Below are 12,536 nucleotides of genomic sequence, written 5' to 3'. Positions count from 1 at the left end.
GTGCTGGGAACCCCGCAACTATTTAATATGCGAGAGTCTCGTACGTTATTGAAATTAACCAGACCTTCACCAACTAAGAACGGCCATGCATCACCATCCACCGAATCAAGAAAGAGCTCTCAGTCTGTCAATCATCCCAGTGTCCGGGCCGGGTAAGATTTCCCGTGTTGAGTGTATATATATATATATATATATATATATATATATATATATATATATATATATATATATATGTGGCCACCTGTATTGATAGCCGTCTTTTCGCAGTGTTGCCTTGTATTGTAGAGAGACGACAAACTACAGAAACTTCGTCAACGATATGGGCTCCTAATCCACCAATCCAATCTACTTAAGTAAGCGTTTTTTTACGGAAATTTAATCATTGCTTCATGAATCACGAATCCAAAAAAATATATGTGCGCCATATTAGAACAGTGCAGTATCAAAGATATTGAGTCAATTTACGCCTAGATGCACACGCTGGACGCGCAGGTGGTCGAGGCCGTCATCTCCACGACAATAGAGTTGGACATCACAATAAATTAGGAAATGATTTAGAATAGAAAGCTGGACCTACTTATAAAGAATGAACTACAAAAATATGTGAGAAAAACATGCACGGCAGCCGCATTCCTAGACCATCTATCAGCAAAAGTGCGGCATGGAGGTCATGATAATATTCATTGAAACTACTCCATATCTTGCCAGGACTCTACCGTGCGTCAACGGCAAGAAACCCCAGTCGGTGTTAGTTTCAAATTTTTAGGCGAATGTGCTGATTGTATTCAACATGATGTCAAACACGAACGAGAATTAGGCCTTCCTGTCTCTCGCTCCTAGCGCTCCTTCCTGGCTGTTGAGGGACGGGACCTTGGTCAAACATTTATTTTGGTCTAAAGAATTTAGGGACGGTTTTTATCAAATAAAAAGAAATGAACAGGTCCTCAGATTGAAATTGACTGTACCATGCCTCTCGACGAGGTTGTCACAGCTGGCACCTGTCGCAAAGGTGATCTGCTGATGACTATTCTTTCATTCATGGAAAGCGGCTTCCAGGAGATCAGCGCTCTACCTAGGGCAATACAGCTAATTCTATTCACATATTGTACTGAGGTGCATCTCTTTATTTTTTGATCCCCTTGTGTATATGGTTGCATCGGGCTTTCATAAACAATTTGTATTTCATTAGAAATAATAATATGTAGCCTTTATTCAATTTCAAATAACAGCCCGCGCTGTACAGGGCTGCCAAGCAGAGTTGAGACTAGGAGTGCGCAAGGTTTGTTGGATCGTCGTAAAATAGACATTGGTGCAAATATCTTCTGGGTCCCATTGCCAACAGGCGGGGGATAAGGGGAAGTGACCTGTCTTCATGCTGTCTTGTGGAGTGTCCTTGGCGCCTAAATAGTTAAACAAGCGGCTCGACTTTCCCGTAATTAATGGTGACCGTAGTGTAAATCTAGCTTGAATTGAGAAAAAAGTGATACATTGGAAATGATGCAAAGCGAACTTCACCGTCACCGGCTGCGCTGCAGCGTGGCCACCATGTCCTTTGCCTGGGAGCCCCAAAGTGCAGATAGGAGATGCGCGCAGCGCGTTTGAATGCAGCCTCGCAGCTGGTGAATGCAGCTGCCGCTCGTTATGCGGGAGCTACGCTTGCCTGCTGGATACGTGTCTACCCATGTGCCTGCTCATGGTCACGTTGAGGGCCGCTATTTCGCACTTTACACTGATAATTGTATTGCATAGATAGATGTCGCAGCTTTGGGAATATTCATTGGATCTCTACAATAGCTTCGGAGAATGAAACTTGATGCTTGCTAGGTAAACGCTTAGCATAAATGGACGGTCAGCTATAGGCATTGCACGTTTATTTGATGAGGATGCAAATAACAAGGCGACGGTCGCTTGTAATCAAACAGGCCAAAGCGAACCAAAAAGGAAACCTAATTTTTGCGCATCACTGTCGCAGCTGAATTATGCACACGCTATGATTTGGTTCGCGTCGAGCCAGCTAATGTCAAAATCGCTGTACTCGGATGTCGTGAAGAGGCATGTAACGATTCTATTGCTAATCACTAGTAACACTTTATACCTGTCATAAAATTGGTCACAAAAACAGATTTAAGCAGCTTCTAGGTTCTCGCTATTATTGCAGACATTTTAGGCGTGTATATCACTAGTAAGGCTAGCGGCGCTTCAACTTCTTTATATTTTAGGTTTTGCACTCTTACATGACAAGACGTTTCTTGATCTTTGAAAACCTGAAATAATGCAAATAATCTGCGGTTGTGTAAAGCGGTTTTTCCCTGCAGAAAATGCTCTGTTTGTGATGCGCTGTGAAACCCCTCACTCACATGCCAGTCAAGCAGAAAGTCAGCTCAAACACAGCCAAAAATTATTTTGGGTAACAGGCGCGATTTCTGCGTGGGGTACAGAGCTTAATCCCCTGTACCGCCTCGAACCCCCCGCGATCCAATGGGTTAATATTTTATTAGCCGCGAAAATGTGTTTACCGGGGACTAATTACTTCGAATAACGGTCCGTGACATTAACTGGAATGAAGTGATATCATATTTCCTTGCAATCTGACCGATACATTAAGAGGCGAACAAGACGATCACATGAATCAAAAACCTCGACATTTCTTGTGTGCTGTTTTAGAGTAGTGGAAAGTGGAATACATTGGCACTAGCGTGAATTACTCTCACGTATATCTCAAGAGATCTCGCCTAGCTCTGAGCACAGCGACTAGCTCTACAGTTATTTAATAATACGTACTGCGATAAACAGTGGAGTGAAATCATGAAAACCAAATAAGGCCTTTCCTCATACACTTTTTGAAACAGTAAATATATATTTCATTCGCCTTGATGACCTTGATACGTATATCACAATAAGGGCTTTTTTATGTATGTATGTATGTATGTATGTATGTATGTATGTATGTATGTATGTATGTATGTATGTATGTATGTATGTATGTATGTATGTATGTATGTATGTATGTATGTATGTATGTATGTATGTATGTATGTATGTATGTATGTATGTATGTATGTCACAGTTTTTATATGTATCTAGTCACAAACGCGATAAGTAGAATAACGCAAATAAATTATCGCCAGATTAAAATTGTCAAGTTTAAGATTGTATTATTACTGCCAGAATTTTGCGTTTGAGAACTTGCTTTGAAAGATTGTGCAGGTATAGAAGGGTAAATAAATGTTGCTTAAAATATTTAGCGAACGCTTAACTGATTATTATTAGTCATGTTTGAGTTTCCCAGAAAATTGAATAAGGCTTTGAAATCTAGAAACAAAGATTAGTATAACATTCTAAAATTCGCCATTCTAAAAAATTGCGATTGATTTTTTTTTTTTTACAGAGCCTGGGTCAGGAGGAAACCACCCTTTACTATCTGACTAATACAACGTACAAAGATGATACACTTTCCTGGGGCTCTAACTTCAGTTGTGTTGTTGTCAAGGAAACATCAAAAAATGAATCACAGAAGATGGTAACATCCCGATTTGTATTCAAGAACGCCTCATCAACCAGCAAAGAGGACGTGTAAGTACTCTCTGCAATGAGCACATTGAGACAACACAATGCCTTCGGTGACGTACAGAAATAACTAAGGCGACACAACATTACCGAACTGGAACTAGAGGCGGAAGAACACTGGGATAAATTTAGAGAAGCATGGTGACAATGATATTCGTTAAGCGAGCACACAAATGGCGAAGCTTTTGAAGTACCAGATCACCTTTCTTAAATATATGGTGGATGCGTAAACAGCTCAGGACTCTGCATCAGTCCGGTAGCAATGCAGTTGGAAGCCTTGCCCCAAAAGTGAGGAAAAACAAAACAGCCAGCTTTCGGTCATCAAGGTTTATGCACAAAAGAGACCTACCAAAAATGCTGTTTATATAGACACAATACAAAAAAAAACATTATTATCGATTAACGCTTTAACCCAAACCTTTTACTTTTGTTATCCTGTCAGTATATAATGCGGCAAAATTTGACTGCCCATTGTACTTGGCAAAAACAAGCTGTTCCCACTCAGTAATCGGCTGCTCAGAGGAGGCATTTATGAAGAATAAGTAACAAATATTCCTTTAGATTAGGCTGACAGGTTCTCCGTCCTTATTACAAGTCGTAGGTAAGCGCTCCTGTATTTACGACGTATATTTTGAGGCGGCTTGCTACCAGCACGTGGTTTTTAGTGAGCCTTTACTCCTGAAGTGGACATGTTGTCGAGCTAGTTGGTTTTTCATCGCTTTTTGCAGCTCGTAGCAGGGTAAGAAAAAAAGCACGGCAGAACAGATACGACAAACAGGCTCTAAACTTCTGCTTGGCGGGCGCTACCAGATGAAAATCTTTTCTCTCCTCCTCGTTATTTGCAGGTATATATTCATAGCAACACCAGCCGTACCTAAAAAATTATTGCAGACAATCCTTCCTTCATTCAATGAACCGGAAAGCGACCCCAAGTAAAAAAATCCTGGACCGGTCATCTTCGACAGTAATAGTAGAATTGCGAAAATTGAAGAAATACCTAATAGCTGCAGCAGAACATTACTGTGGTGAAAGTAGTACCGCCTTTAAATGCCGGCTTTGATATTTTCAAAGACTTCGCGTCACAAAGCGGCTCAGCATATGAGCCAGGCGTGTGGTCTAGAGCTTTCTGGAGAACTTGCGAAGAGAACATTCTTTACGTGCTGTCTTCACAGAGCATCTTGTTTTCTTCCACTTTCAGAAAGCCACGTCACGCGATTGGGATTTATTCAGCGCAATCAGACCAGCAATACAGTTCTAGGACTATTGAGCAATGCAAAAGGGGATCGAAAGATTTAGCTAAAAAAACGACAAAGATTGAAGTGGCAAAATTACGCTACATCCAAACAAACATTCCGGGCTCAGCAATTAGCAATAAAAGATTTTGCGTTAGCTCTGAACGTTCATGTCACGTTGAGTGCTTTAAAAGAAAGCCGATAATTCAGTGTCTTTTTTAGTGGCTCGCCTTTCGCGCGCTGTGCTTTCTCTTCTCTTTGTACGTTTGCTGCTACACCCCCAGATGATATTATCTAGTGAAAGGATTCGTTACAAAGTGGCCTGTTGCGATTCCAGTTCAATGCAGTTCAGGTGATTATGCAGTCACTCCGATAAAAAGAAGCCACCTTTTTTTTTTTTTTTGGATTGAAACCACTCCTTTAAACGAAGTAACTTCTAAAGCCACTTCCACAAGAATTCCCGTGATTTGCTGATCGAGGTTGGCTGAATAACGCCAAGCAGAAAATGAGCAATTAGCGAATGCTTTGAATCCTAAACATGAGCAAGCACTCGAAATGCTGCCATCTCGATCTTCGGTGTGGCTTGTACTCGGTATGTTTTTAAGGTATATGACGTAAGCGAAAAACATCCCAAGCAATTTTTCCACGACCCTTCTTCATATTACATAACGTAGATAATACGTTCACAATACAATAATCTATTTTGTAGTATTTGGTGCTATTCTTGCCGTCTTTACCGCGTTGGGGTTTTGTTTGCATTATGCTTTTCTGCAGTGCAGAGATATGAAGGTGAAGAAAAAATATATTACATAAAACGATCCTCTATAAGCGCTGAAAATATTTCGATCTTGGTTAGCACATCAGGCTGTATCCGCAGCGTTTGATAGCCTGGCGAATACTGCACGCAAAATGGAATGTATAATTACAGCTTTAGGCGCCTTCCCAATTTAAAGCCCTAAGGTGTCACATTTTTCTACCAGAGCTTGGAACTAAAACTTATTTACGGTATAACTTATGCTCGGGCTGTTTTATATCACAGACTTTGCAAAGGGATATTTGTATGAATATTTCAATGAAACATTATGGTAAGGCAGACAACACAAAATCATGATTATAATTTACTTTCTACATTATAAAGCGTTGCCTCTAACCACCTTGATCGTTTACTAAACAATCAAAATATTGAGAAAAAGGCAATATTTGTGCCACAAACACCAGGCTAACATTCACGTTTGACAACTTTGTCATGCGTAGAAGTTTTTATCCATGTTTTGAAATGCATTATGGTATCACTCTCGTATTTTTCGTTTATTTTTCAGTCGTTAATTTCCATTACTTAATGTTATGCATCCCGCAATGCTAGTTTTTAAACAGACACCAAAATCGTGATGTTTCAGGGTTTTTTGCTGAAGACAATTCCTCATTTGTTTTGACAAACTGTTGCATTTGTTTACAAAAAAAAATTATTATAGAGGTATTTTCTTCTTGTGGTTTAAAGATGCACATTATCTATGCTATGAGTTTTTCTTGACTTGTGTCCTCTTCTTCTGCATGTGCACACTTTTACGTAAGGCTCAAAAACGGAGTCTATCGGGCAACAACGAAGCGGCAATAAGGACAAAAATATGCCCAAAAGAGTAACTGGGTGGTTCTTAGTATTTCGAAGCTTTCTTGCTTTTTTCCCACTCGGGATCTTTGTTTCTGAGGCATCATAATTACGAAGCCCCACTACTTATTAAGTAAATTATTATTTTTAAATAAAGGTGAAGTCTCAGCCAAAAGGAACGAGTATATTATGATATTTTTCGCAATGCAGAAGAATAAAGGCATCGAAAAAAAGCAAAGTAGCAAGACATCTGTGGACACACTGAAAGTAGAGCGCTAAGTTAGGCTTGTTGGTAAACGTTCATCTCTTCCACGAAGGGGTTACTGCGCTAAACATTACACGGACAAAAAAAGTGGACATCAGTGGATGTGGAATCTGCGCACGTCCTGTCCACTCTTCTTCTGTCCGTGTATTTTTTAGCGCAGGAACTCCTTCGTGGAAGAGATGGATACACTGTAAACAGCTTGAGCTACAATAGCACACTAGGCATTGTTCGCATTGCTTCGGGACCTGGCGCGTTTAAAACAAGTTATTCCGATTTATGACCAGCGTTGAAATTCGTAGTTGTGGACATCGCAGTGTATTAAACAAATCTGCACTTCTTCTGATACGGTAAAGAGAGCGCGTGAAGCGTAGTACTATTTTCCCCGTCTGCAATACATATTTTCGGAGAAACGCACGTTATCTGTACTGATCCTCGACCACCCTAAACAATATTCACAAATATCTGTTAAAGCTCCGTCATGAGATATTCGTAACAGTTGTTGTAAATAAGAAATTAGCAAATAATTTACGAGGGCTAAAATATCCGACAGAGGCGGCACCAGGCATTCTCATAGGAAGACACAGGAAGAGTATGTGATGGACAAACAGATGACTAGATTTCTACTTAAATTTGTAGCACTATCAGACAATGAAAGCAAATATATACTTCCAGTGTTATAGTAACTATTATCCACAAAAAAAAAATGTTTTTGTTTTTATTTCGCAACTGAGCTTATTAGGTTAAGTGGTATTTGTGCTTCATTTCTGTTAGGCAGGCGCTTACTGCCGACATGGAAGTTCTGCGAAACTTTGCTGGAGTGCTAACGGCGCTCTGATTCCTGCTTAAGTTGACAGTTATATTCCCAGGACTGTCTTTAGTGAAGTCCGTAGGATCATGGAAGTCATCAAAACATAGACTATATGACAGGTAAAAGCCGTTATCTTTGAAAAAAGTGGTCAAAAGGCTGCCAGAATTTGCGCATTTTGTATGATCACGGGCGAAAATATGCTGCTTTCTTCATTCTGAAGGCGCAAAGAAACATTGTAATATTTTTTTAATCAGATATGTTTTCTTTAAATAAACTATGGTCATACATAGATGTGAACTCAATATTCCGACGAGCAAATCTTGTGACCTGTCTTGTAAAAACAATACAATAAAGGCTTGTTCCGGGCGATTTTCAACAATACGTTTGGCTATTTTTGCGGTCGCTTACAAAAACAAATTTAAGACTGATGAATATTGATATACCTTGAGTCGGTTTGAAGGTTTGTAATATTTTACATCAATGAGAATGTGTGTTATGTTGAGGAAATGTATTCCAAATCAAGCTTAAAAATGTAACAGAGCACGTACGTTGTTGGGCTAGTCGGCGATACATACTTAAAAAAGGGAATTGCGCTAAAAAAGACACGGACGAGAAGAGGACCGTCCATGTCCTCTTCTTGTCCGTGTCTTTTTTAACGCAATTCCCTTTTTTAGGTTAAACATGTAGTCTTTAATTTACTCAAAAAGCTCAGTCATGACTCCGCCTCAAGATTTCAGCAAGCACATGGCAAAAAAGAAGTCACTAACTTCATTATATCAATTCATGAAAAGCGTTGTTGACGAATAAATAGCTCTCGCTTTTCATCAATTCTCCACTACAGAACATGATGGTAGGCATATTCCCGTATCCACACCTGAGTAACATGTTGGCACCTTTTTCCCATTCCAGATTCCAAGTTGAAGAAAGCGTAAAGGCAGTTTTCTTCTACAATTACACCAAGAATGAGAATGCAATTGAATATCTGGTTGAAGGTAAATATGCTCGAGAGCACTGATAGTCATTTTCGAAACCGAGCTTTAGAGGTTGGATTTTGTTTAATCTATGCGGTGATAATCTCAAACTGAGTCAGGTTTCGAGAGACGCCGTAGCGGAGGGCTCTGAAAATTTACACCATCTCGTGCACTAAAATTGCGTGACACCCCAGTGTGCTCAGGCCTCTTCCTTTCCGCATTCATCGAAAAGTGGCTGCCGCGCTGGGAAGCTTTTAGGACCAGGTTATAAATCAATTTGACTATTAATATTTTTTTTTTCTTACAACAAGGACCACGGTATAGGCCAGCAAAATTTCACGTTATGGTAACATAGGGAGGACACGTTACAATCGTTGAGATAACGACTCTAGATAATAAATTTCGGTATTTGATTTGTGATGGGGAAATATCTCTATGATTGTTTACCTTCAAACATTTCACTTTCGCTACGCCTCAGCCTATGCCCTAAGGAAGAAGACAATACGCTTGTTGGGGAGATATATATCGCAGGTCATTTTTTACAAATCAAAGGTAGCTCAGGCATAATTTCCATGTTTTTAGTTCTCATACCAGGTTGCAATGTCGGCGCAGATTATGTATGTCTTTCTACCCCCACATACATCAACTGTCTTGAGCTATGCCTCTTTCAAAAGAAACATATTCTCACCTAATAATTACAATTTAAGAAATATTTGTCGAAATATAACACTCTACTGTTTCTCCTGATTTCTTAAGATAATAAAGTTAGGTACTTTAGGCTGCTCATAGTGACTGTGTACATCTGCCCTCCGTAAGCTTCCGAAAAATGGTTCCTATTGTCATGCCGAAAGGATAGAAATGCGAGTCCTTAATATAACCTGGCATGATGTTTCGTTTATATCAAATGTACGTTTTAAGTGCCACATCGAGGCTTACAATAGATACAAATTGAAGCGATTGGCTAAAATATAACACGCCCCTTGGGAGACAACTTCAGTATATAGCGTTATATTAAACATTCTTCGGCACGGTAATACCTCTCCGCTATTTAGACTCGCTCTATTTGTGTGAATGCCTCTTAGCTTGGTTCACTTGTAGCAAGCTGATGTGAAAAGTTTCCTGGTTTTAAGTGCGAATAAATGCAATATCTTTGCAACAATTTGTTTTCAAAATATATTACCATTGTAATCTTTATCCAACCTGCATGAATCACTTGCAACTTCATGTTTTCTTGCTTTCCTTTTTGACAATACTAAATACCAAATCTATCACAAATACAGACAACGAAAAATACATTGACCCACTGATCTACAGCGACGAAGCTTGTGACATCTTCTACGTCCCCTACGCAAACGGGAAACAAGGTATATATCAGTCAATCATCATTTAGTGTTAAAGGTTTTCTTGCATGTACGCATTTATTATAAGGTGTCTCGCTTTGGCATCATGCTTGCAAAAATAGGCTGCGTTTGCATACACAAAAATGTTGGATAGTCCGACCGCTTAAATATTTTTGCTCTGGCCTGAAATATATCTTAATGAATGGTCCTCAGCTTCTCTAACACAAATTCCGGAAGTATTCTCACAACTGATCTCTCTACTTTGTTACGAACATCGTGTAGTTTAATAAATGTATAGCTATCAAATTATTCGTTTCAACAGTACCACCTCAAATACAGGCTAAAGTAAAATTTGACGTTTCTTCATAAAATGATAACACTCCTGATCATGAAAAAGCTATGCTTTAAAATAAGTTAATAAGGCACGCAGAGAACAATTCAGGCTTTTCGATATAAACAGCAGTCGCTCAAGATGGTGTTTTCTGTGTGTTCGTATTTATTCCTTATTTCATGGTACAGATCCAAAACAGGAAATATAAGAACTCGTCTTTCATGTTGAGAATCCTAATTTGTATTTTGTATTTGCCCTTAAATATATTATTATATTTCGGTAGTCCTCTGCGTTGACAGACAAGGGTTGAGGTGAAGCCAAATCGGATACGCGCATGGCTGCTCGCTGTTACGGCAAGTTAGATCCTGCCAGCTGATTAACTCATCGCGTGCAATCTGACAAATAGTAGCGACAAGGTCGCTGCCAGAAGTGGAGTTAGTGGATGCCACAGTTGGTACTGTAGGCAAGCGACCAAATTTCGGCGTTATTCACCGCATGTTAAAGTTCTGAATCCAGAGGCAATGTTCAATCCCGTTCACGACCGATTCCAGGTTTTCCTTGCTGATAAGTTAGGTATAGATATCTTCGACAAAACCTTTCACAAGGTGGACCACCTTGTACTAAAAAGGGGAGAGTAGGCAACCAAGAACGCTGTCAGTCGAAGCCATCATCAAACGTGTGGGATTTTGTAGTGCATCAGTAGGGGATGTGAGCACGCACGTTGAAAGCAGCGCCTTCAATTGTGGCCAAGTTACGTTAGCTCTTATTACTGTTGCTTAGTCGTTGATCTCTTTGCTGCCGTATCGTCCAATCAGTTCGTCAAAACGGCAAGGAGTAAAGAGGCATTAGCCACAGGTCTATGATAGTAAACACAATCATCTGTGAATACATACTCCTGGGTACCCTAATAGAAACTTACTTCTTACTAATCAATCTTTCAAGCCCTGCATCTCAAAAATTTCGCTTTGCTGCTGCATCGCTGGCTACCCCTGTTAAGAGTTTTATTCACTATGCACAATGAAATTGCTCGTGATTTTGGTATTTGCCTTTCTAGTAAATATTGCTTATATCGGCTTCGCAATAGACCCAATTAAGGCGTACCTTTCTACCCTCTTGTTGTAGAACATAAAGAACAACATACAATCTCTTTATCAATTTAAGCCAAGGTATATGTGGATGCTTATTCTTTCAGTAAACTCTACCCAAAACTACCCCAACATTGAATTAAACTGTTTACATGCAAGCAGATAATCAAGTAACGGTGGACAAAATATTTATAACAGCAGTAAACTTTCATGAAGAATGAAAAATTGCAATTTAACAAGCCCATGCTTATCACTCACCCAGTATAGATTATATTTCAGCTTGACTACGTTGTAATCTGCTCTCCTCTATTACTGAGATAACCCTTTTTCCTTTTTCGCAGGAGGCTTAGAGCTCTGGGTAAATGGAGACCATATTAACAAAGTCCCGCAGCACTGCAGCTTCTTTATCGAATACTTCAGAAAAAAAGAAGATACAGTGTACACTAAATACAATGCAGAAGAATGCGCGGAAGTAGTGACGAAGATTTCTTCTCCCTAAAAGAGGAGACTGTCGGCTGGCTGCAGACTACGTGAAGCCATACTACAGCTTGATTCTTATTTCTGCAATTGAAGTGTAGAGACCGAATAAATTGTTTTAGTGGTTCACTCTTCAGAGTAAACGTCTGCTGCTAAATTTCACAAATAACTTCTCACAAACTGTTATAGAATTGTTGAATAAGAATAACACAAGTTAGACTAAATTAGGTCACTGAATAATGCTGGTTTTTCAAGTCTTCTTTATCAAACTATTATCGTATACCTGTACTACAAGAGAGCGCTTGCGGATATAAAGATACGTTTGATACGAGCCAGGTCGACAACCTTTACAGAGCACTACAGTATCTGCTTCAGTTCGTTCTGCGCAATCAAAGTTTTCCTTTCATCACCATAAAGTACGAATAAGGACACCCATGCAGACCTGCTAGCCAAGATAAAAATAAAAATTGAACCTGTGCCGCAATATGCTGTACGGCCAAAAGCGGCCTCGGCGCTGCCAATTGATGGAACTTCATATGTGCTACGTTATCGCTGCGCTATCTAAACAACGCGCTCTTTGAATTTCTTCCTTGCTCACCAGAGCGCTCGCTGAATAACCAGACTAACGGTCTGCACGGATCTACTCATATGTTCTTCGTTTAGTGTACAAATATACTAGATATTCACAGATTGGGTGAAACAAGCAAATATTGAAAAATGCTGTAACAAACATTTAACACAATAATTTAAGAAGACGTAGGTAAGCTAGATCTTTCTGTGAGCAGCTGTATAAATGGAGCTATTTTAAATGCCAAGGAAGATTCCTGTAGTAGCTAAATGGCTCGTCCTAAGTT

General features: G+C 39.6%; 1 protein-coding gene across 2 annotated transcripts in view; it reads left to right on the top strand.

Moving 5' to 3' along the window:
- LOC146174139 (female-specific histamine-binding protein 2-like) overlaps nt 1-11,815 on the top strand; it is a 115,720-nt gene extending 103,905 nt beyond the window's left edge. For both annotated transcript variants that reach the window (XM_084585662.1, XM_084585661.1), the window contains exons 2-5: nt 3,389-3,573; nt 8,388-8,470; nt 9,730-9,813; nt 11,547-11,815. In XM_084585662.1, coding sequence (XP_084441788.1) covers nt 3,389-3,573; nt 8,388-8,470; nt 9,730-9,813; nt 11,547-11,704 — 510 coding nt within the window. In that variant the 3' untranslated portion in view covers nt 11,705-11,815. The remainder of the gene's footprint in view (nt 1-3,388; nt 3,574-8,387; nt 8,471-9,729; nt 9,814-11,546) is intronic.
- Nucleotides 11,816-12,536: the final 721 nt, after the last annotated feature.

This window comes from Amblyomma maculatum, chromosome 11 (assembly GCF_055883805.1).
Source record: "Amblyomma maculatum isolate TAMU_Amacu chromosome 11, ASM5588380v1, whole genome shotgun sequence".
Taxonomy (NCBI): domain Eukaryota; kingdom Metazoa; phylum Arthropoda; class Arachnida; order Ixodida; family Ixodidae; genus Amblyomma; species Amblyomma maculatum.
Note: the sequence above shows the minus strand (reverse complement) of the source record. Positions and strands in the feature narration are given on the sequence as shown.